The sequence below is a fragment of the Podarcis melisellensis genome (assembly GCF_964234715.1).
Source record: "Podarcis melisellensis genome assembly, chromosome: 7".
NCBI classification, from domain to species: Eukaryota; Metazoa; Chordata; class Lepidosauria; order Squamata; family Lacertidae; genus Podarcis; species Podarcis melisellensis.
In genome coordinates this window covers 66768620-66794242 of record NC_138539.1, presented here as the reverse complement: position 1 = coordinate 66794242, position 25623 = coordinate 66768620, and the positions used below count along the sequence as shown (strand labels likewise).

At 44.8% G+C, this 25623-nt stretch overlaps 1 protein-coding gene across 1 annotated transcript in view; it reads left to right on the top strand.

The window, feature by feature from the left end:
- Positions 1-18181, top strand: part of TNFRSF11A (TNF receptor superfamily member 11a) — a 38425-nt gene extending 20244 nt beyond the window's left edge. The window contains exons 4-10 of the mRNA XM_081918213.1: positions 409-552; positions 2389-2482; positions 3370-3458; positions 6859-6963; positions 9890-9942; positions 11017-11839; positions 17016-18181. Coding sequence (XP_081774339.1) covers positions 409-552; positions 2389-2482; positions 3370-3458; positions 6859-6963; positions 9890-9942; positions 11017-11839; positions 17016-17428 — 1721 coding nt within the window. The 3' untranslated portion in view covers positions 17429-18181. The remainder of the gene's footprint in view (positions 1-408; positions 553-2388; positions 2483-3369; positions 3459-6858; positions 6964-9889; positions 9943-11016; positions 11840-17015) is intronic.
- The last annotated feature ends 7442 nt before the right edge of the window (positions 18182-25623 follow it).

Genomic DNA, 25623 nt, shown 5'->3' with positions numbered 1-25623 from the left:
GCGTGCCTAACTGGGACTTGGACTCTGGGGGGACTTCCCTTATGCAACCGACCATGAACAAACTGCATTCTGCTAAACTCCCACAACCATCCTTCTGATTATCCACACACCTCACCCCACACTAACTCCCCTCCCCTGACATTTGTACTTGTTTCCCTGTATTTTCCTCTTCTGCTGATTCAGAGCTTGGGGTTTTCCCTGCTCCTTACTCACAGGCACAACAGGCAGTTGTACCCTCTCTGCGTCCCACCAGGAGTCACAAGGGAGCGTGATTTGCAGTCCAGCGTAAGCCACTCTTGCCAACCAGGAAGGGGTTCTCGGGGTCGAGGTCAGGCTAAGGGCTCCGAAGGAAGCTGTGAAGGCACGACTTTAACCTCCATCTGCTTCCCCACTTTGTTCTGTTCGAAGGAAGAGCTTTGATAGAAGTGAACCCGGGAAACAGCACAAACCAACGGCAGTGTGCCTGCATAGCAGGCTACCACTGGAATGAAGACTGCGACTGCTGCCGGAGAAACAAGAAATGTCCCCCTGGCTCTGGAGTCAAGCATCCCAGTAAGATTTCTGATTTCGCTAAGCCACCCTGGGAACTTTTGGTCCAGTTTGTGCCCAGAGCCTTTTGCAAATGCCAGTGGCTTGTTTTAGATGCTCACTGGGCTAGTGATCCACTTGATCCCCTCCCAGCTTCAGGTGACATGTGGGAAAGCACTCCAAGAGGAGACCTGAATTGCTCACATCATCTCTCCTCCTCCTTTTTTAAAAAGAATAAATAAATTCGCTATACAGTGGGACCTCGGGTTAAGAACTTAATTCGTTCCAGAGGTCCGTTCTTAACCTGAAACTGTTCTTAACCTGAAGCACCACTTTAGCTAATGGGGCCTCCTACTACCGCCGCACCTCTGGAGCACGATTTCTGTTCTTATCCTGAAGCAAAGTTCTTAACCCGAGGTATTATTTCTGGGTTAGCGGAGTCTGTAACCTGAAGCGTATGTAACCTGAAGCATCTGTAACCTGAGGTACCACTGTATGGGGAGGCACCTGCCTCATACTTTACGCCATGTCAAGAGGGTGGCATAAGGTTACCAGATTTTTTTCGGGGACACTTTTCATCTTCAATGGATTTTGCATGGGGACTGATTTGTAAATCCGGGGACTGTCCCCAGGAAACAGGGATGTCTGGTAACCTTAGTGTGGCACCTCCGGCTCGAGGGCCAAATTTGGCCTACCGGCCCGTTTCCACCAAACCACGCTTGCCTGCCTTTCCACTGACACCACAAGTGATTTAATTTGTGGGGCAGGTAGAGGTCTGCTTTCCCTACGGAGCATGAATCCTTGCAGAGAGAAATATTGAACCTCCTCCTGTCCATCAGCGGATGCGTGGGGAGTTCAGTCCTGCTTGGTTCAGGGGCAGCACTAGAGAATTTCCCACAGGGAAGCTGCCTCACACACCCAAACTCTGCAGAAAGCAGGAACAGACCCGCCCCTGCCCATCAGCTGGTGTGTGAGGAAGTAAATCCTGTTTGATTGGGGGGGGTGTTTGGCATGAGATGGGATGCAGGTGGTGCTGTGGGTTAAACCACAGAGCCTAGGGCTTGCCGATCAGAAGATCAGCGGTTCAAATCCCCGCAGTGGGGTGGGCTCCCATTGTTCAGTCCCAGCTCCTGCCCACTTAGCAGTTTGAAAGCACACAGTGCAAGTAGATAAATAGGTACCGCTCTGGCGGGAAGGTAAGCGGCGTTTCCATGCGCTGCTCTGGTTCGCCAGAAGCGGCTTAGTCACATGACCCGGAAGCTGTACTCCGGCTCACCTTAGCCAATAAAGCGAGATGAGCACCACAACCCCAGAGTCGGCCACGACTGGACCTAATGGTCAGGGGTCCCTTTACCTTTACCTTTGGCATGAAATAAATCCCGCATCAAATTTGGTGCGGGATTTAACGATCTGGGCCACCAGGCAAAACGTCCCTCTGTCCCTCTGCTATGTGTATTGTGAATAGGGTTTGTGTGTTTCCATACACACATATGTGGATGCTTAAAAGCCTTCAAAATCCACTGCATTTGTCTATCATAGCTGCAATCCCATAATGAAGCATTCAAGCACAGCAAATCCCGTTGTGCAGAACCAGAGGTTTTGCTGAAGCTTCTGTTTCTGGTCCTGCTACCACAGAAGGGCACAGCTTGGCTTTTATTTATATTTTCTAAAAGTTGGTTTGCTCCTGCAGCATGTGGGAAGCAGCCCACCGTCCCTCAGCCTTTTCGTCAATGGTTTTCATTGTTGGCTTGCACCAAATGCCTGCTCCTAAGATTTGCAAAATAGGATTGTTAACAACAGGTCTTCATGTATGAAGTGATGCTCTATTCTCGGTGCTTTTACTGGTTATGTTTCCCACAGTACAACAAAATAAGGACACAGTGTGCATGCCGTGCCCAAGAGGATCCTTCTCTAACGTCTCTTCCGCAACTGATGCATGCAAAACATGGACCAAGTAAGTGCCACAAATCTATAGCAGTAAAATAATAGTAAAAAAAAATCAATTAAAAAATATCAAATATCTCATGAAATGAGCATGAGACTCACAATTTATTCTTTTCCATTCTTTTATTTATATTTTCTACATATATTTACATTTTATACATTCTTTTTTATTTATTTATTTTGTTTTGGCAAAGTAATAATAATAAATGAATAAGAATGAAAATGTGCACCCCACCACCGAGACCATTCCATTGTAACTATCCAACCTCCCAAAATTTCAACACCTCTTGCGATGGTCTGACCCCTTTCCATTTTAACAGTATAAATTCTACAAGCACCCTCCATATCTCCTCAAAACCATTCCTCCTGCATATTCCCCATCTTACCTTAATGGCACATGTTAATTTATCATTAATAGCTATATCCCACACCTCTTTATACCATTCTTCCATTTTATATTCTGCTTGGCCCTTCCACTTCCTAGCGATAATAATTTGTGCAGCTGTCAATAAATTTGTGAGCAAGCCCTTCGTAGCCTGCAAACCTTCCATCCTATCGTAATTTGGTAATAATTCTACCTCTGGACTTTTGGTCAGCTTTAACCCAGTGATTTCTGTTATCTCCTTAAACACCCTTTGCCAAAAAAAATTGTACATATTTATACCCCCGCCCCACCACATGTGAACATAATTCCCTGTTTCCTGACATCCTCTCCAATCATAATTTCAGGGTCGTGGTTTCAAGCCTTACATTGGCCAAAATATTCCTGCATTGCAGAGGGTTGGAATGGATTACCCCCTCGGTCTCTTCCAAGTCTGCAGTTCTATGATTCTCTGTTTCTGTTTACCCTAGATGTATATTCCAGGGGTTAATATATTCTTTCCTTCCTTTCCTTAGCTGCACAGCTCTAGGAACTGAGGAAAAAATTCCTGGGAACAGATTGGCTGATGTCGTTTGTAAGAAGCAACTGAAGCAGCCGCAAGATGGTAAATGCAAAAATATACTGTTGCTTGCCACCCCAAACTCCAAGAAGTTGTAAGATGCTGGGGGGCTTCAGGCAGTTAACCAGGTTTCGTGTTTCTTTGGAATAAGGGTCAGGGAGACTGTGGTGTCTTTACGATGAGCCACTTCCTTTGTTACCTTAATGGCCCAAATTTAGAGGGCCGTTACCTCACCAGCAAGCTAGCCTGGCTATTCCAGGAATTGAATCTGTGTTGGATCAAGGAATTAGAAGGCGGCTCAAGCATAGAAAAAAGCTCATAACAAGACCAACAATGATGGGACCACAGAGGGTTGCAATTGTTTAAAGAAAAGTTGTGTATTATTTGTAGGACTTAAGTTGACATTCATTTTGGCTTAATTGGGAGCAGGCTTAAGTTCCTCAGACCCTGAAGGCTTTATCAAATGTTATCCTCAACAAGATTTACACAACATGAAAATGGATGGGCCAAAGGCTAATTTCATTGATTAATATTTTATTTTCCAAATATAATTAAACAAGATTCGTGCAAGAGTGGATTTATCCAGGATTCAAATTTGCTTAAGGGATGCAGGTGGCGCTGTGGGTTAAACCACAGAGCCTAGGACTTGCCGATCAGAAGGTCGGCGGTTCGAATCCCCGTGATGGGGTGAGCTCCTGTTGCTCGGTCCCTGCTCCTGCCAACCTAGCAGTTCGAAAGCACATCAAAGTGCAAGTAGATAAATAGGTACCGCTCCAGCAGTAAGGTAAATGGTGTTTCCGTGTGCTGCTCTGGTTCACCAGTAGCAGCTTAGTCATGCTGGCCACATGACCCGGAAGCTGTACGCCAGCTCCCTCGGCCAATAAAGCGAGATGAGCGCTGCAACCCCAGAGTCTGCCACGCCTGGACCTAATGGTCAGGGGTCCCTTTACCTTTACCTAAAATTTGCTTTGCACAGACCCTAAACAGTAACTGCAATTTTCAATTGTGCTCTGTGCACTTTCCAGTGAAGTTTCCAATATGACAACCAGTGTCCTTATTCACATGTAATGCCATGCCAAATCATAGCTAAATGTAAAGATGCTTAATTATTGTTATTATTATTATTTTCATTTCTATACTGCTTTATATTTTTAAGAAAAAACCTCAAAGCAGTTTACAAGACATTAAGACATCAAAGAAAACAATTCAGAATAAAACATTACCGAAGAAAGTCTAATATAAAGTATATATTCAAAGCAACATAATTAGCAGGAAACTAAAATATTATCTTTAAGATTTCAGAATAAAACATTGCAAAGGAAGTCAGCTATGGAATGCACATTTAACACTGCAAAGTTACCCCCAAAAATGATCTAAAACATTTCAAAAGAAAACATTACTAAAGGAAGTCAGATATAAAATGCACATTTTAAACAGCATGGTAAGCAAGAGAATAAAATGTTATCATAAGCATAGAACATTTCTGCTGCTGTTGCTGCCAGTGGTGGTTCATGGAGGGCAGTGGCTGTGGAAGCTCAGGCTCAATGTCTTGGATCTGCAGTAAGAAACAGCCAAGGCATTTGGCTCCTTAGCAACCTCAGCTTTTGTAGTTGGAGTCAGTTCCCTGGTTTAGGGAAGCTTTTAATGTTTGGTGCATTACTGTATTTTAATATTTTGTTGGAAGCCGCCCAGAGTGGCTGGGGAAGCCCAGCCAGATGGGCGGGGTATAAATATATTATTATTATTATTATTATTATTATTATTATTATTATTATTATTATTATCAGGGTCCTACCCTCCCAGGCCAGATGGGAAAAGACAAGCAGGACAGGGATCAGGTCTTTCCATAGGCCCAAAAGGGCTCTTCGGGGAGAGTGCCATCCCTCAGTGGCGTAGTGTGGGTTGTCAGCACCCGGGGCAAGGCAAGTAATTTGCACCCCCTAACCCGTGGATTTTAGCTCTCGAGTCTCTTCCACAGTGCGAGTGCGCCCCCCCCCCCCAGATGTTGCGCCCGGTGCGGCCGGCCCCCTCTGCACCCCCCACGCTACGCCCCTGCCATCCCTGACTCCCAACTAGTTTCCCATCATTCTTCTAGTAAGACACTTTTAAGGGATGGAAATTCATCATTGTTGTTAGGTGTGCCAGTGTGGTTGCTCGAGAGCGAACAGGCAAGACCCCCACTGGTCTTTTCAAGACTATTATCTGTGCAAAACATACACAGTGCAGAACATCTCAATTCCATGTCTGCTTAGTCGCTAGCAGAATCTGGGAGTGGGCGGTCCTTATACCTTCCCCAGCAGAGCAGTCTTTTGACCCCCATCCTACGCCTCCCCTCTCTGCGCGTAAACCGACCGCGCAGATAGGGCGTGGGCAAAGGGGGGTTTGCCTCCCCCTTGCTTTGCTCAGGCTTGGTGTTGCAGCTCTCTCTTGCATCCTCCAACTCCTGCATCCCTTCCCCACTGGAGGCGTGGCTTCCCTCCTCTGCAGAGGAAGAGCTGCTTCTCACGATCTTCGGAGGCTCCCTGTAACACAACTGCTCTTCCACCTCTCGCCTCTGAGCTGATGGCAGTTCCCTGACAATCATCACAATCATTGCACTATTTATACCCCGTCCATTTGGCCAGGTTGTTCCAGCTCCTCTGGCCAGCTTCCAGCACATATGAAAACATAATATGACATCAACCGTTAAAAACATGGATTATGGCTGCTGTAGAAATCATGATTATGTTGCTCTTCCCTTGGTGCTGCTGCTGTGCTACCCAGAGCTCAGCTATGGTTTGGCTTAGCTTTGCATCTTAATCGAGGCTCCAGATAAACCACAAGCCATAGCCAATGCTATTTCTTGGTTTACCACTCATGCTTTCTCTCAGGGAGACAAACCATGAATCTGGGGTCAAACATAAGACAAAGACAAACCATGGTTTAGCTGTGGGTAGCACAGCAGCAGCAGGAATGGGGGGGGGGGAATGAAAGCAACTGCAATTCCAAGTACAGTGGTACCTCGGGTTAAGTACTTAATTCGTTCCGGAGGTCCGTCCTTAACCTGAAACTGTACTTAACCTGAAGCACCACTTTAGCTAATGGGGCCTCTCACTGCCGCCGCACTGGGGAGCACAATTTCTGTTCTCATCCTGAAGCAAAGTTCTTAACCCGAGGTACTATTTCTGGGTTAGTGGAGTCTGTAACCTGAAGTGTATGTGACCCGAGGTACCACTGTACCTGCATGCTCATGTGTTCACACTTTGCCATATGAACCGGGTCACTGAAATTAACAGGAATAATTGGAATAAATGTTCCAGTTATTCTTCCATGTTGCTGGATTTCTGTCATAACACAATCGGTGCTTTAAAGGGATATTTTGAATAACAAAAATGGCAAATTCCAGGAATACATTCCTACCTGAATATACAAAATGCTCTGACACCTATTTGTCCTTTTTTTTCAGAAACCAACACATTATTTTATATACTGATTATTCCACTCCTCATTGCCTTGGTTGGCATTGCCATCTTTGCAATACTCTATCGCAATAAAGGGAAAGCACTGACAGGTACGTAGGATTTAACTATGTCTTTCTCGATCTGTTGCGAAAGCCATGAGTTCTCTGTGCACTTCCTATTTCAGCCTCCTCATTTGCCTTCATAAAAGCTAGTATATAAATCACCACATTAATCTTTTAAACCGATCTTTAGTGTGCTTTTCGTTTTAGCGAATACGTTGCAACTTTCGCAAATAATACATTTTGGATCTGAAACACAGAACTCTCATACATGAAATCCCACCCATAAACCATTTGTTTAGACATACTCAGAATGCAACATATGCTCATACACCGCAGGCACAATCCAGCTGGAAGTTCCCCTGTGTAAACCCATTGAAATTAACTGGAGTTGTGGAACGGCACTTCCATGTAAGAGCTGCTACTCATACAATTTTCATCCTAGATCCTGAGCAGTGTGTGCACTTAATTGTACACAAGAGATTGCCATGCACACGAGCATCTCTGCCTATTTCTAAGGAGGGAGCACACTGGCCTGTACGTTCCTTTGTACATGTAGGTCTGCTTTCTTCACTGAAAAGAATGAGATGACCTTAACTGAAGAAGTGTGCATGCACACGAAAGCTTATGGGAGCCAGTGTGGTGTAGTGGTTAAGAGCGGTAGTCTTGTAATCTGGTGAACCGGGTTCGCGTCTCTGCTCCTCCACGTGCAGCTGCTGGGTGACCTTGGGCCAGTCACACTTCTCTGAAGTCTCTCAGCCTCACTCACCTCACAGAGTGTTTGTTGTGGGGGAGGAAGGGAAAGGAGAATGTTAGCCGCTTTGAGACTCCTTTGGGTAGTGATAAAGCGGGATATCAAATCCAAACTCTTCTTCTTCTTATACCAAGGGTATCTGAAGAAGTGTCCATGCACATGAAAGCTTATACCAAAAACAAACTTAGCAGGCCTCTAAGGTTCTACTGGACTTTTTTTTTAATATATATTTGAACTCCCTTTGTGCATCATAGCTTGTGCATTTGATAGCAGTTGCTGGATCAGGACTTTTAGCTTCCATGGAACTTGCGTATTGGCGTACAATTCATGAGCTGAAATCTGAGCTGGTTTGATTCCATGAACTTCGGTTTGACAAAATAGGCCTAAATCCAAGCGCTTCAACTTTACTGGGTTGTGACTTGAGGGTGCGGCTGCTGAGTCAACTTAAAAGCATGTCAGACTGGTTAAAGTGGTTTTGTGGCCAGCCCTGTAAATTTGTACTACGCTCCAGGAAGAATCCTTCGGATGGATTGGAAAATAACAATGACCCCTGCTGCATAACGAACTCTTTAAAACGTCGGTCAGGTCATGGTCTGGATTCAACCTCTCTGTACCTGCCAGTTAGCATTTGAGACCCATTTTACAGATATTTTACCTGGTTTTCTTGCAATTATTTGCTATCTGAGACTCAAGGTGCAGAATATTTAGACAATAATTAAACATATACATAGCAGACCTTAAGGGACTGTTGTGAACAGATAGTCTGTTCTTCATAAGAAGCAAGAAGTTGCTACTACTCTAGGAGGTTTATTTCACTATCATCCTTGATCCTCAGACCCCAAGCAATGCACATAACTCATGGAAACACCATTTCTTTCAATGGAGCCAACGAGACTATTTTAATGGATTTTGTGTGTGTGTGTCTTTCTAGTCTCCCCAGAGCTATATATAATTGTTCCTTTGTCATTTCATGTGATATATCTTGCAACAGACGATCCAACCAATCATTTGCACCCAGTTAGATCATTAACAAGTCAGTCATAGGCAGATGGCACATGAGATGGAACAAAGACACAGTGGATGTAGAATGTTCTATTTTTGGCACAGATGGTCCAAATAGACACACATTCCATTTGGAGAGGGAGAGAGAGAGAGAGAGAGAGAGAGAGAGAGAGAGAGAGAGAGTAGTAGACCCACTGAAATCCAATGAGATTTGAGTTAGTCAGGACTATTAAGTCCCATTAATTTTAAAAACTTAAACTAACTGGGTCTGGATCCAGCCCTATACTTGCTGCCTTGTAATTTTTTTAATGTTTATCCTATTAAGGACACTGACCAGTATTAAATGCACCAGTCTACTGAAATCAGCTGCCTGATGTGCACCCAACTCTTGCGATAGATATTGACTAGACAGTCTAAAAATCAATCAATTTGGGCTAAAGTACTTGAACTTGAGATTAGTTATTATAGATAGATGATAGATGATAGATAGATAGATAGATAGATAGATAGATAGATAGATGATGGATAACTGGTGATATTATGGGCAGGAATACCAACAGAATTTCCCCATGTACATTGTATGTGGATTGGGGCCCCTACACCACCACCACCACCACCTATCTATTGACAAGAACTTCTGCTTATAGTATGTACATATATTAACTTAGCCTAGCCTACCTCACAGGGCTGTTGAAAATATAAAATGGGGAAGGGGAAGATAATGTACACAAACCTGAGCTCCTGGCTGAAAAAACAAAATGCAGATATATGCCACAAATCAACATTTCTTCCTCTGACGGCTTAGCAACTGTGATTAAGTGTCTTTAGCAATGGTACTGTAACCTGCTGAGCTCCAAAGCCTTAGTGCTGTCTCTGTGTTTTGGTTTACAATTATTATTTTTTTGTAGAAATGTACGATTGACTTATCTTTTCTTTTTTTAATGAAAGCTGAGAGTCTGTGGCCCCTGCTAGCATGGGTTCTGCTACATGTGTACCCTCTCTTCCCACACCATTCAAGTGATAGTTAAATCAATAAACGGTTGGAGTCAATGACACAGATACAACCATCCCCCCCAACTTGGTAGGAGTCCAGCATGCTAAAGGGTTAAGCATCCGAGCAAACCAGTCCGAATTGCTGGCTTTTGGGTATGTGGTTCCATCTGTGACTCACTTATAGCGTGCAAAAATCTAATTCATTCTTTTCTTTGTTTTCCCCTCCAGCAAATCTGCAGTACTGGGCTAATGACATGTGCAAGCAAATGAAAGGGACAAAGGTGAAGTCTTAAGGCTGTACATACCGTGTTACGCTTCGCCGCCTCCCTTTTGCTTTCCTTGGCAGCTGGGGAACCCAAGTGGTGAATTAAGGACATAGGTTTGTCAGCAGCTATTTGGTAGCTGCCAGGCCGCATAAGGAAGGGCAAGAGGGGGGTGGCGAGATTGTAAGGAACAAAGAACCACAAAGAGGGTCGCCTGGCATTTAGTCGTGGATAGTCAGAGATTAGCCCTGGGCAATGGCTCTGAGGCTTCCACACAAGCAAAAGATCACTATTACTAACAGTCTTATTACTGTGGATTTCTCAATGGCTTCCTTGGGCTCACAGTCCATACACAGTCCAAAACCTCTGTGACCCAGTGATTACATGCTATCTATTTTAAGTTGCAGGGATGCGGGTGGCGGTGTGGGTTAAACCACAGAGCCCAGGACTTTGCCGATCAGAAGGTCAGTGGTTCAAAACCCTGCAACGGGATGAGCTCCCGTTACTCAGTCCCTGCTCCTGCCAACCTAGCATTTCGAAAGCACGTCAAAGTGCAAGTAGATAAATAGGTACCACTCTGGTGGGAAGGTAAATGGCGTTTCCATGCGCTCTTCTGGTTCACCAGAAGCTGCTTAGTAATGCTGGCCACATGACCTGGAAGCTGTACGCCTGTTCCCTTGGCCAATAAAGCGAGATGAGCGCCACAACCCCAGAGTCGGTCACGACTGGACCTAATGGTCAGGGGTCCCTTTACCTTTACCTTTATTTTAAGTTGTATTTCTTTGTTCAAATGCAGTTATCTTGTACTGCTTTGCTGTTCATTTCCAATGTTCTCGTGCTGCTGCTTATGTGGCCAAAACAGCAGGTTTGCCAGGGACCTCAGTGTTTATGGAAGCACAGATATCTTTAGATTCAGAGAAGGTCCTTTTGTACTGCTCTGAATTCACCCACACGGTGTTGGGCGAGAGAACCTGTCCCCCTCCCTTGTTGAAGAAGCATGTTAAGGCTGTTGGAGGAAAGGCCAGAATAGTTATGGTTGCATTGTAAATCTTCCTATTTTTTAAGTGCTTTTTCCCTTTGGATTCTACACAGGACTCTCCTCATGGTACATTTGTGAACAGAAGCGTGGCAAGCCCGGCTGGACTTCGGCTATTGGGGGGCACATATTTGCTGGACCTTGACGAATATTCTTTTTCGGAGGATGCGTGTTACCCACATGGAGACATCCTGAACAGGAAAGCAAGCCCTGATGCAATCCGCTGTGAATTGGGAGACGATTTCCCAACGCTGCCTCCCACAGCTGTGCCTGAAGATGACCAGTTTAGGCAGATACCCACAGAAGATGAGTATACGGACAGAACGACCCAGGGGCCTTGCTATTTCCCTTTACTGAGTAGACCTGAAAGCAAGCCTGTGTCGCCATTCTCAGAGCCACTGGAAGTGGGAGAGAATGACAGCTTGAGTCAGTGCTTCACGGGGACTGAGAGTTTGATAGATTCGGCAAACTGCTGCTGCTCAGATCCTTCATGTGGAATGGACCCTGTTCATGCCCCCTCACACCAATGCCTGCAGAACTCTTTTCATCAATCCGCCTGCAGTAGCATGGGAGATGCTGATAACCGAGGCATAGGTGTCTCCCTCTCAGTGCCCAAGGAAATGAGGTGTGCTGCCTGTTGTGTGTCCTGCAGAGAATCTTCCAGCAAAGCTGGCAACACCATGCATTCTTTAAAAGAAAGTGGGCCTTTTCCACTGTGCACCTGTTGCTTGGACTCTCCCTCTGTGGATCAGTGTGGTTCGGCAAGCAACAATGGTGTCAGAAGTGATCCATCTGACGGAAACGGCACAAAGGACCATAATGCAAAACAAGCTCCTGAGTCGTCAAACGGCAGCACTTCAGATCCCCCAGCAGCATCTGGTAAGCCTACAACAACATGCATGTTGCTTGCATGGCAATCTTTAGGCTGGGTGTGTATCATGTAGCATCAGCATTTGAATCTCATCTGTGAAATCAGGTGTACAACGGAAGGTGGCTGTGCTGGTCCCATGGGTTACCCAAGAGGCGAGGTCCAAGTCCGGTCCGTGGTCAAGGTGCAACGTGGAGGCAGTCTGTAGTAGCTGAAGCTGGGTGCAGGGCAGTGAGTCAGGTGTAGTCAGGAACAGGCATGCAAGCTGGGAGCCAGGGCGGGTCAGGAGCTCTGGCAGAAAAGCAGGGCAGTGTTCAGACAGGAACTACCAACCAACAGTGTTGCTCCCGCAACTTGGGACTGGGGCTGGCCGGCTTTTATCTGCCACGAGGCATAGGGTGGCCCCGATCCTCTGGTGACTCACCTCTCCTGGCCTGAAGACGAGCACTCCTCCTGCGGGAACTTAGTTCCCTCCGCCTCTCTGCCCTGAGCCTCTGTAGCTCATGAGAGGCTGGAGGGTTACCGGACCCAGAGGCAACCTCAGCTTCCCCTGACGGGGCTGAGAGTGGAGCACCTGCAGGCAATAGGTCCTCCATCACCTCAGGGGCCAGAGCAGACTCAGCTGGTGCCTGCACCTGAGGATCCAGCACAGGTGTGGACCCTTCAGGCTCAAGCCCCAGCCCTGGCTCAGCTGGTTCTGGAGGCGGGGAATCCTGTGCAGGCTGGGATCCTCAGGTTCAGCATCTGAGTCCGAATCCCAGGCCATCACAGTGGCCATCACAGTGTCATGTACCTACCTGGGTCATCAACTTGCAAAGCTCTGTAGGAGACATGTGGCGGGCTAGACAGATGTTTGAAGTGACCAGGCAAAGACATCATTGCGTTCTAATTCATGACGGACACGGGGCAGCTTTGAAATATGTGTAGGCTACTGGAAAGTAACATCCAAATATTAACAAATCCCCTTAGGCCCCAGGCAGCTAATCTGCTCTTGGTTTTTCCTCCCATATGTTTCTCAAAATTTTCTGCACAGATCATATTTATGGCAACTAAACAAGAATCATGAATTGGGACCATTTAAGACAGACACTCTTTTTTGGAATATTCATTTGAAAGATGAAAAATGGGGATTAAGGTATGGAGTGATCCAGTCCATAAAAGTCCTGCATCCCATTATTATTAGAATTCCTGCCCCACAGCAGTCCCTTGACTGAAGGGTAAAATCTTCCTCTTTTTCTGGTGTAAAGAAAATTTAAAGCAGGAGTGGCCAGCATTGTGCCCATGAACATATTGGCATCCTTGGGAACTTCCCCTGGCACCCCCAGAGCCTTTGTGCCACCCTCACTGCCCCTTTAGATATGTGCGTTGCCATTTTTCCTCTTGAAAAAGTACGTAGAGCAAAGGAGGAAGTTGGAAAGAGCAACATGTTTCTCACTTCCTCTTTCACCATTATGCTTTTCGAGGCTACTGATCTGAGCCTTGAAAGGCACATAAAGAGGAAAGAGGAAATGGGAAGAGTGCCTCACTTCCTTTTTCAGCGCAGTGTGCTTTTCAAGACTGAGATCAGCACCTGAACAACCAAACAGAAAGGGGAGAGGAATGGGGAGGGTGAGAGGGAAAGCAGAGCAATCTGGGATGCCCTAAAGGTCAAGAGAGAGCAAGAATGGAGTGCCAGAGAGAGAGAATATATGCACGTATGCACACAAACACACATCAGATCCAGTAAAATGGATCCTATTGAAACTGCAATTTTATTTCACAGGTTCCTGCCCAACTCTCATCAAATCAGAGATCGTATTTTTCTTTACTGACTGAACTGTAAAAATCAAAGCTCTGGTGTCTTTCAGTGTTGCCATAGTGGGGGGGAAAACATGGATCTGATACAGATTCTTAAGGATTCTGATGATTTTTACAAGAGAACCATTCAAAGCCACCATCAAATGATAGGTTTCCTCTCTGAGTGCCCAGATCTGTGAATTGCTGGCGGGTTTAATTACCATTCCTATGTAAATCTCCTATAATCCTATGACTATCCATAGTGTAGGTTGATGATTTTGTGGTTCTAGCAAGCACCAGATCTGTGATTTTATGCAGTTTACCAATGTAAGATTTTAACTGATTATGTTATTGTGTTGTTTTCTGAGACCCCACGTTCTGAGACTCAGGCTATTGCATACAAAATCAGGGGGATCCATTTTAATTCTATGGGATCTGACTTTGACCCAGATGCTATGCTCACATACATTTTCTCTCGCTCCTACTCCTAACTTAGTTTGCCGATAAATGTGAAATTCAGTGCATAACAGGAGGGAGACAAATCACATGAAGGCTGTGCAGTAGGAGCCTTAGATATGTTCAGCTCTGAAGTTTCAAAATGGCGCTTGTCCTTGGCTCTATTTTTTTGTTTAAATGCCGTACAGAAATGGAAGCTGGAGGCAACAAAATGGAACCCAACTGGGATATGTCATCCAATGCCAATACTTTTATGATGCTTCACAAGGCTCCCACAGAGGAGCTGTTCATTTATTCATCTTGATTTGCTTACACAAAGCTTATGCAATAGTTAGATCATGCCAGGCCTTTATTGAGCATTTGTTCCAGTTTGTTTACAGGGGGGTTATATGACAATGAGCATTTGTTCTGATTTGCTTGCAGGGTGTTTACAGGGCTTCCTGTTCATCATTCGTTCCACACTTTTCAGTGTGTTTCCCTATCGCTTTCCAAGATGAAAAGCATCCGGCTTTTGTTTTGTTTGATTTGTTGCCCTGGGGTGACAGAGCCCTTTAATCCACTTTAATGGTGCAAATCTAAAGTTCCGATACACACTTGAATCCCTTCTACAAAAACATTGACAGTCTGGAGTGGCCTAGAGTAAGGCTTGCCCTGCTTATTAATCTTGCAGTTAATTTAAGGATGATATGAATGAGCCAGGAACTTTTGTTTTTTCCTGAGATTCTGGAAATGGTCTAGACCCAGCACGGTCACATGCTGGTTCCAGTGGTTTCTCTCCACCCATTTTCTGGCACTCTACAGCCCTGGCTAGCTAGCTGGCAGGCCAAATGTTATGGTGGTGGTGGTGGTGGAGAAGGAATAAAAAGAAAATCCTTTTAGCAATTACAAACTGAGATTTTCAGCTCACCAGATGAAAGCATTAGTCACAGTTGTTGGGTTTTTTTTTGTTCTGTATGTGAACTCTTGAAAAACAACCATAACATCGTTTGGTACATTATATGTCTTGACAGTTATCCTATGATGCAGTGGATTAAAAATGAGTTCTAGGATCCAAAACAGTTTACATACATTTACCTGGAAGTAAGTCCCACTGCTTTCAGAGGTTGTAGCTTTAAAAAATTTGCCCTGCTGGTGGTTCAAATCCCCACAACAGGGTGAGCACCCATTGTTCGGTCCCAGCTCCTGCCAACCTAGCAGTTCGAAAGCATGCCAGTGCGAGTAGATAAATAGGTACCACTGCAACGGGAAGGTAAACAGCATTTCCATGCACTCTGGTTTCCGTCACTGTGTCCCGTTGCGCCAGAAACGGTTTAGTCATGCTGGCCACATGACCCAGAAAGCTGTCTGTGGACAAACACCAGCTCCTTTGGCCTGAAAGTGAAATGAACACCACAACCCCATAGTCGCCTTTGACTGGACTTAACCATCCAGCGGTCCTGTACCTTTGGTACAAATCTCTTCATAAACTCTGACCCTAACTATTAGAGACAGAAATTATCCATGGATTCATTTCTGATCAGGTACCGCAATCTATAGCTCACGTCTGGTGCAAGATTCGTTTTAGTTAGTTCTCCTACCACTTTGTGTTGTTTATCAAAGGCTAGAAACGAACAGCTGGAAGGACCTCATTTGTGGCATGAAGCATGCAGGCTTCTGGGGACCTGACCTTGGATCCCTCTACACATGTGTGATGCATCTGGTAAAGTGGATTGACATCTCCCATGATCCTTAGCATCTTAAAGATGCTCTGTACAGGAGCATGGCTCATAGAAACCTGTAGCCTCTCTGCCCCCTCTGTTCCTCTAAATCAGGGGTGGGAACCCTGTGGCACGCCAGATGTCACTAGACTATAGCGCCTATCATTGCTGACCATAGATTACGCTGGCTGATGTGAGTTGTAGTCCAATAACATCTGGAAAAAGCCACAGCTTTTCCACCCCTGCCTTAATATACAAAGTGAAGATTGCAGAAGTCTGAAGCCTCTAGACCAGGAGTGGGGTACCCAAAGCTTCCCCCTCCCTCTTGATTTTTTTCTGTATCAGACATTTATCACTGCCCTTTAAACTTATCACTTGCCATATAAACATCTGGTCTAATGGATCAACACTAAATGAAAACTTTTGGTTTCAATAGCACAGGTCACTGCTTGTTCTGGTGCAGCGTAAACCACTCTGTCAGTATCAGTTGCAAAGGCTGTTATCATTGATCTGCGGGAGCTGTACAGTTGCCATCTGAATTAGAGGTTTTCCTGAAACTTGAGTTTTCCCTTATAAAAACAGCATTTTAGCTGCAGTGGCCTGTCCATAGCATTCTCCTTCTGCATCTGTTACTTTGGATAATAATAATAATAATAATAATAATAATAATAATAATAATAATAATTTATTTATATCCCGCCCTCCCCAGCCGAAGCCGGGCTCAGGGTGGCTAACAACAATAAAATAATACAACATTCTAAAATCATTTCATTATAAAATTAATTCAAATCAAATTGATGGCAACCATTGGGCTAGAGTTCTGTGAAGATTGCCAAAGGAGGGAGTCAGGCTGTGCCCTGGCCAAAGGCCTGGTGGAACAGCTCTGTCTTGCAGGCCCTGCGGAAAGATGTCAAGTCCCGCAGGGCCTTAGTCTCTTGTGACAGAGCGTTCCACCAGATCGGAGCCACAGCCGAAAAAGCCCTGGCTTTGGTTGAGGCCAGCCTAACCTCTCTGTGGCCTGGGACCTCCAAGATGTTTTTGTTTGAAGACCGTAAGTTCCTCTGTGGGACATACCAGGAGAGGCGGTCCCGTAGGTACCAGGGTCCTAGGCTGTATGGGGCTTTAAAGGTAAAGGGATCTTCATTGATTGATTGCGATTGTAAACTCTTGCACTGTAAATTCCTTACAGTGCCCATATATTAATGGGAAAATGTGTTTCTCTCTCCTCCTCCTCCTCCTGTTCCAACACCCTCTCTAGGAAATGTGACTGGAAATGGCAACTCTACATTCATTTCAAGCGGGCAAGTGATGAATTTCAAAGGTGAAATCATCGTCGTCTACGTGAGTCAGAATTCCCAAGAAGGGTCTATGTCTCCAGGATCGAGTGACGACAGCCTGGGCAGCCCAGTGCAAGAGGAAAATGTGGACCGCTGCGAGACCTTTGCGGGCAACGCTCGCCAATATAAGGAAAAATGTGCTGAGATGAATTCATATCACAGTGTGGGTGGTGAACCGCCGAGCATTGTGGGAGAGTACAAGAGAACTGCTGGGCCTATAGCTCAAGAAGAGATGCATGAGAGTCAGAACATGAAACTTTTCTATAGTGAGGTCTCGCCGCCCGTGCAAGAGGAGGGAAAGCCAGGGCAGTTTCTAAAGCAACCGTTGCACTGATGGAACCAAGGCCTGAATTGCTGGTTTCTGGCGTTTGGTCAAAAGGACACGGTGACTGAATGTGTTCTAGCAAATAGCACCTGGGTAGCAATCTTCTATTCGTTGTCGCCGTCAGAACGCTGCGGCTGACAGATGAGAAGCAGGGTCTTTTCTGGATGACGATCCCTCTGCTATAAAAGGAAGCAGGAAACTTCAGTACGCTTTGGTGCTATAGGGTACGTCTCTCACAGCAAGCTGAATATTTCAGGATTCAGGCGCAAGAGGCATTGCTGCTGTTCCAAATGCCCCAAATGCCTCAGGAAATAAGCTCCTGAGCATCTTGTACATATCGCCAAACATTTCTAGTCTTGCATTTTGTTAGAACGATAGACCGGCTGTTAGGGAGAAATTGGGCTCAGTTTGCTTTTAAAGTTGAATTAATCAAATTTGCACTTTCCGGAACAATAGGAGAACCAAAACACAGCCGTCTTTCAAAATCCGCACTTACCTAAATGGCGCACTTCAGTTCTCTAACCAAATGTTTACAAAAATGCATATCTTAGCGGGGAATGTGTATAGAAATAAAAACCTTTGTGCGGAAACATATAAAAATGCGCAAAATCAGGAGAAACAGCTTGCAAAAATGGGCAGCTTAGTCAAAACGGCAGAGAAAAATGTGTTTATTAGGAGAAGATTGCACTAAAATGCTGAAGAATCTTTATAGGGTTTTTTTTTGTAAAATCACGAATTGCTGCATAAATGTGGAGAACTGAATTTAAGACTGGAGAAATGATGACCTCAGAGAACCGCAACTGACAGACCCTTCCGTCTCTTAAACAGGTTAACCTTGAGGTTAACCTTGGCTATGGAAAAGACGCCACTGGTTTAGTTGTCCCCATGCTTCAGACAGGTTTTCTTATTTAAATGTCCATTTACCACCTTGTCCCTAAGAGCAAATCCAGTTTTTAAAGGGGTTTGCAAGAGCTACTCTGGGTCTAGGCTTGGTTGGCTTTGGGCTATTGCAGGCTCCTGCCAATCACTGCTCTGTTCAGCTGGTTTCTGGTGCAAACTTACAGAACCATGAGCTCAGCCTGGTTTGTTTGAGCAGAACATAATGGTTTTTTTTTCCAAAACAGCTCCACTGCTCAATATTTCATTTGCTGCATAGCCTCGGATTCTGAATTTTAAAATTTTAAGCATCGTTTTAGCACAGACTGTCAGCCATAGTTTATTTGCAGCTAATATCGTTCCATCAAGTTTGATGGGCTGGGCGCCAAATAACCAAGGAAGGGGGCTACCAGCTCTGACTTCGACTCCTCCTCTTCCCAAGTCTTGGTTATTTTTAAATTTCCACTAGCCTTTTCCTTGCCCCAGTTCTTTTCTGAATGCCTGTGGGTGTCATGTTGCTGGGTCCAGTAACAATCAACAAGAATGAGGAAACATTTTATAAAAAGAGATTTATTCCACACCCTCCAAGATAGGGATGTCCTGTTCAACAACAACAACAACAACAACAATAATAATAATATCCTGCCCATCTGACTGGGTTGCCCCAGCCACTCTGGGTAGCTTCCAACATATATAAAAACATAATAAAACATTGTCCATTAAAAGGCTTCCCTATACAGAGCTGCCTTCAAATGTCCCCTAAATATGTCATCTCCTTGACATCTGATGGGAGGGTGTTCCACAGGGCGGGTGCCACTACTGAGAAGGCTCTGTGGCTGGCTCCCTATAGCTTCACTTCTCGCAGTGAGGGAGCTGCCAGAAGGCCCTCGGAGTTAGATCTCAGTGTCTAGGCTAAATGTTGACTGTGGAAATGCTCCTTCAGGTATTATTCCTGCTTCCTTTCAGATATATACATATATAGATACACACACACACACACACACACACACACACACACGGCTGTGCTATGGTGCTCAGCAGCCTTACATACAGCCTCACCTGCTAGCAAACCACCCAACACTCATCAAATCCCCACCACTATCCTGTTAGACCAGGTGGCTTCCAACATATATAAAAACATAATGAAACATTAAACATTTAAAAACCTCCCTGTACAGGGCTGCCTTCAGATGTCTTCTAAAAGTTGTATATTTACTTATCTCCTTGGCTTGTGGGTCACATAACTCCATACCCTCCAACATTTCACCGATGAAAACAGGGATGTCCTAAGCAGGAGATTACGGGATTATGTAAATTACGGATTACAGATTACGGAACGCTTTATGTAAATCCAGGATCGGCCCTAGGAAATAGGGGAAATTGGAGGATCTGTTATTCAGAGGAGTCTCTTAAGTCCCTGTGCAAGAACCTCAAACTACAGGCCTAAAGGAACTGCCCATATTACAGGACTCAAATTGCCCTGACCATAACAGGGAGAAGAGTTTACTGGGTCCACTGGCTGCAGACTCTCATCAGTCAGGAGCAAAAATGCTCACAAGACTACTCACATTGCCCTCTGCTGGCCTTCTTCTTCTCAGCTGATGCAGCTGACTCATCACCATGCACTTTAATGTCCTAAGAAAAGGGAGGACATTGGCCTCTCTCCATCCCTCCCTCCTATTCATGTGAATATGAGACAGCGGCATTAGGTACTGAAGAAGGAAAATATGCCTTGCTGAGGGCATGGGTATCTGTGGTGTGACAAGGTTATATTTGGAGTTTTGAGAGTATGGAATAGATATAAAACCTAGCTTATATATGATGATACCCTTATGGATCTCAGTGCAAGAAGCATTTCATAGAAAAGAGGGGATGAAGAGAAATGGTTAGCCTATCAATAATCATTAGAGAGGAAACTATGCCTTGCTTCACAACATTTCAAGAAGAGGAGTTTATAATACTGTTTTCATAGAATCGTAGAGCTGGCAGGGACACCAAGGGTCATCTAGAACAACCCCCTGAAATGCAGGGATCCTCCCTGCGGGGGCTTGAACCACCAACCTTCTGGTTAACAGCCAAAGGCACTGACCCATTGCGCCATGCAAAAAGCATGCTGAATCGCCCCTGTGTGTTTTCGTTGACCTACCTGTTCCCTGCAAATGATGGAGATGAGATATTTGGGGACTTTTTGGGGGGAGGAGAAGGTGAAATTCTAAGGATTTTCAGTTTTCTAAGAATTGATGCTTTTGAATTATGGTGCTGGAGGAGACTCTTGAGAGTCCCGTGGACTGCAAGAAGATCAAACCTCTCCATTCTTAAGGAAATCAGCCCTGAGTGCTCACTGGAAGGACAGATCCTGAAGCTGAGGCTCCAATACTTTGGCCACCTCATGAGAAGAGAAGACTCCCTGGAAAAGACCCTGATGCTGGGAAAGAGAGAAGGGGATGACAGAGGTTGGACAGTGTTCTCAAAGCTACCAACATGAGTCTGACCAAACTGCGGGAGGCAGTGGAAGACAGAAGTGCCTGGCGTGCTCTGGTCCATGGGGTCACGAAGAGTTGGACAACTAAACAACAACAACAATGACATGGCCAAAAACATTGTCCTTTCTTCTTCTTCTTCTTCTTCTTCTTCTTCTTCTTCTTCTTCTTCTTCTTCTTCATTAAAAAATGGAAAAAAAGTAAGCACCACCTGTTCCTCATCTTTCCAGTGAACTTGTGCATTTCTCACAAGCATGGAGGCAGAAACGAGTAATAGCTAGTGATACCTGCAGAGATGGGGCCTCAACCGCTACATTTTTTTTATGTCTCAGGAAACTTGTGCCACATGAAACTTCCAAGCACATGGAAGTGCTGCCTTTGAATGTTAGCTCTTCTCATGCTTCATCTTTAAATTTAGCAGATGTAAACTGCCATGGATGGGGGGGACGGGGCGGGGCGGAATTAAATTCAGTTTGAATTTAAAAGCCTACTTCCCTACTTTTCACTTTCTAAAAGAATCTGTGAATCAAGACACAGCCATCCTTTGAAATTCAGGCTTATCTGAATTTTGCAATGCAACGCTCCGGGCACAAGAATACATATACTAGGGCTAAAGTCTGTGTATATATTACAGGAAAGAACACGCAAACTGCATACTTCATAAAAATGCATATATTGGGGACGATTGCATACAAAAATGTGTATATGAAGAGAAATTCACACTAAGATGCTGATAAATATTCTCAGTTTGCATCTTTGAAACTTTGTGTTAGAAAAAGGAATTAAAAAGTGTCCAAAAAAAAACCCTCCCCCTTTTTTAAACTATCATCGTCAAAGAAGTTGGGATCAGTTGATGCTCAGATTGGGATCTCTATCTGAACATTATGGGAAAGGTTGGGACAAAGCACAGTGCAGAAAACAGTGTCTCTGCCTGCTCAGTTTACAACCTTTTGCTTTAACAAATGGAAGGCGCTTGGAACTGGATTTTGGGGGGCGGGGGCTGGATTTGTCTAGCATCGAACTCAGTGGTTATGCAAAGCAGTGCTTTGATTTGCTTTGCTGAGACAGGCTGGCACGGGTTTTCTTTTAGAAGTTCCTGGTCCACATTCACTGTATGCACAAAAACACCTTAAGACCTCTCTCTGAAAAAAATCTCTGTGTAAAAGGCTGTAAAAACAGAAAGGCAGCCCTAAGCACTCATCTGTCTTTAACACCAGATGGTATGAGCTCATCTACTCCTCAGCAGCAGAAGAAAAGCAAACGTTGTTGTTGTTGTTTTAATTACCACTTGATGCAGGAACGGTGCACAGTAGTGGATCACCTTTATTTCTCATCCAATCCCTGTAAACATAAGAAGAGCCCTGCTGGATTGGACCAAAGACCCATCTATTTTTACATTTTATTTCACAGAATTTATATTATATATTGCTTGATTGTAATAAACAAAACCTGCAAGCATTGCCCTCCCCCTGCCTAGTCCAGCATCCTGTTCTAACATGGCCAATCAGATGCCTATGGGAAGCATACAAATAAGGATGCAAGCACGTTCCACTCTTGTGATTCCCAGCATACTGCCTCAGATCCCGGAGGGAACATATAGGCATCATGAAAATTAGCCAATGTAATCCTCTTTGCCTAACCCCGTTTTAAAGCCATCCAGATTAGCGGGTGCTATGCACTGAGCACAATCCTCCATTGTCTCCCAAGGCAGACAGATGCCAACAATAACAACTACACCTTGTGGGAGAGAATTACCGTATTTTTCGCGACCACAAGACGCACCTAGTTTTTGGAGGAGGAAAACAAGAAAAAAAATATTCTGAATCTCAGAAGCCAGAACAGCAAGAGGGATCGCTGCGCAGTGAAAGCAGCAATCCCTCTTGCTGTTCTGGCTTCTGGGATAGCTGCGCAGCCTGCATTCGCTCCATAAGACACGCACACATTTCCCCTTACTTTTTAGGAGGGAAAAAGTGAGTCTTATAGAGCAAAAAATACGGTACTTTTTTTTTTTTAAGTGATGCACTGTGCGAATAAGCACTTTCTTTTGTCTGCCTTGGTTCTTTCAACATCCAGCTGCATTCGATGACCCTACGCAGTGCTAGTTTTCTAGAAAAAGAGGTGCCTGAACTCACCATGAACGTCTCCCTTGTTCTCTTTTAATGGCAATGGCACCCACCTGAGGTGTGACGGAACTGAGTTCCTGTGAGTTCTAGTTGGGGAAAAAGCCCTGACCCTAGGTTCTACTATTTGGAGGAGGAAAAACTTCTCTCTACACACTTTTCTACACTAGTCATAATTTTATACACTTCTATCATGTTTGCTGTACAGTGAGCAAACAAATCACCCATGAGCAAATGCATTTTAATAAAGCAGATGACTTCATGAATCTTTCGAAGCATTCTTTAAGTTGGGGAGGAGAAATGAAAAGCACTTATACAATTTCCAGGGACATCTGGATGAATGCAAATGACTAACAAGCCAAAAGCTATAACGATGAGCTGGAGTTTGGTACCTCAATGGGATTACATCTGTGTCCCAGTTACCTCAGGAATGCGGCCCCGGCATGCACCATTTAAAACCATGTATGTTAGTGGAACATCTGCCGTTTCTTTCATCTGCTGCAGAGCTCAGGAGACGCCTTTTCTGCACTCAACAACTTTCGGCTAGATACTGCAATTGGCCTCAACTGCCTCAACTATTTCCTAGCAGAGCTTATCTGCCTGGTTTCTAGCACCTACACCCGATTCTCTTCAAAAACCAAATATGCATTTCACAAATGAGTTTGGAGCTCTATTTGGAACAAAATTACACCCATGGGAGCAAAAGGTGTGTGCTTTTGCAAATAGTTTCAAGAACCCAGACAACTGTGAGAAAGTGTGCCGTCACGTTGAGCAACTCGCTGTTATTGAATTATACCTTTTATTTGTTGCGTACTTGAATTTCCCTCTAAGCCTCTGTGAGTGCCTCTAAGTATGTACAGAGTGTCTTTCCTTCAGTCACACATCACTGCAATTCAATGTTTTGCAAATAATTCCATGACCACCACCAGGAGTAAACAATCAACATCTCTGTGGCGGTGGGAAGAGACCTTTCTCAGGACATCTTGGAACCTGGCAGCATCGCTGATAATGTGGAGTGTTGCAAACCCTCATTGGATCATGTAAAAGGTGGACGCTCTTTCCCCTTCCACTGCTTTTCCCTAGTAAATAAAAGACAATTGCACTCTTGGCATTGCCTGCAAGGCATGAGGGAGAAAGGTGGTTCAAATTTTAATGAAAAACTACCTAATCCACACTTTCCAATACCATGAAGGAACTAAACTGACTTTTCACACTTCTCAGAGCCATAGGCACCATCTCTGGGGGGCCCTGGGTGCCAAGGTACCCACAAATATTTTGCTGTGAGTGCCCAGCTGGGCGACCCAATATAGTGCACGCATAATGTCATATGGCGTGCCAAAGCCTGACTGGGCTCATCACAGCCACAGGAGAGTCTGACAGGGCCCATCATGCCCTCCAAAAAAGTCCCACCACACCATGTGACATCATGCACACAACACACATGATGTCACACACATGTATCAGGTACCCACTTAGGTAAAGGTAAAGGGACTCCTGACTATTAGGTCCAGTCATAGCCGACTCTGGGGTTGCGGCGCTCATCTCGCTTTATTGGCCGAGCTTCCAGGTCATGTGGCCAGCATGACTAAGCCGCTTCTGGCGAAACCAGAGCAGCGCACGGAAATGCCGTTTACCTTCCTGCTGGAGCGGTACCTATTTATCTACTTGCACTTTGATGTGCTTTCGAACTGCTAGGTGGGCAGGAGAAGGGACCGAGCAACGGGAGCTCACCCCATCGCGGGGATTCAAACCGCCGACCTTCTGATCAGCAAGTCCTAGGCTCTGTGGTTTAACCCACAGCGCCACCCGCGTCCCACTTACTCAGATGCAAACCTTTTTTCCTGTTAGTAAGGCTTGTTTTCTGAGAAAATATACAGGCTGTCTGGATAAAATCACATTACATTTACTTGGGAGTAGGGGTGGGTGTGTGCGTGCATTTTGGCTTCTATTTGCACTGTGATCATAGGAGTGCAATTCTAAGCACACTTACTTACTTAGTAGCAAGTGCTACTAAACACAATGAGACTTCAACTACTGAGCATACACAGGCTTGCACTGTAAAGGAATATACATAAATGAACATACAAGTCCTGTTGACCCATATGGAAGTTATTTCCAAGGGAAGATATTCAGGACTGCAGTCACAAATATCCACTCCCCCCTCCCTTGCTTTTGTTGGCTGAGATTTTGGCTGTGGACTTCAAACTAAGCACTGAGCTCTGAGCTTCACTTTCATTTCACATTTACCACAGCAGTTTAGTTTTAAGTTTCATTTCTCTTTCACTGTGTAGTCTCCTCCCATCTTTCCCTTATTGATTCCCTATCAATCTCCACCCTTTCCTCTTCAGTTGAGGTGACCAGAACTGGACACAGTATTCCAAATGGCATTATAATATTGGCAGTCTATTCTTTTCCTACATGGGGAATAAGCCCTATTAAACTCACTGGATATTATTTCTGGGTAGACAGGCTGATATAGGACTGTACTACTAAGAGAACATTTCCACACAAAAAAGAACATCTCCTTATGAGGTCGTGCATTTATTGTTTGTCATCATGAGCCATTTGCTTTACAAGATAGGACCACCTTGGTTGTTAGAAACCGAAGATACACTTCTTGGGGTGTGTAATCCTGTGGATTTAGATAGGGGAAAGCCTGACGGAATTTGTTAATATCCTTATAAGCACCATCCATATGCCCTTGTTTTCCCCACAAAGAACAGGTTCA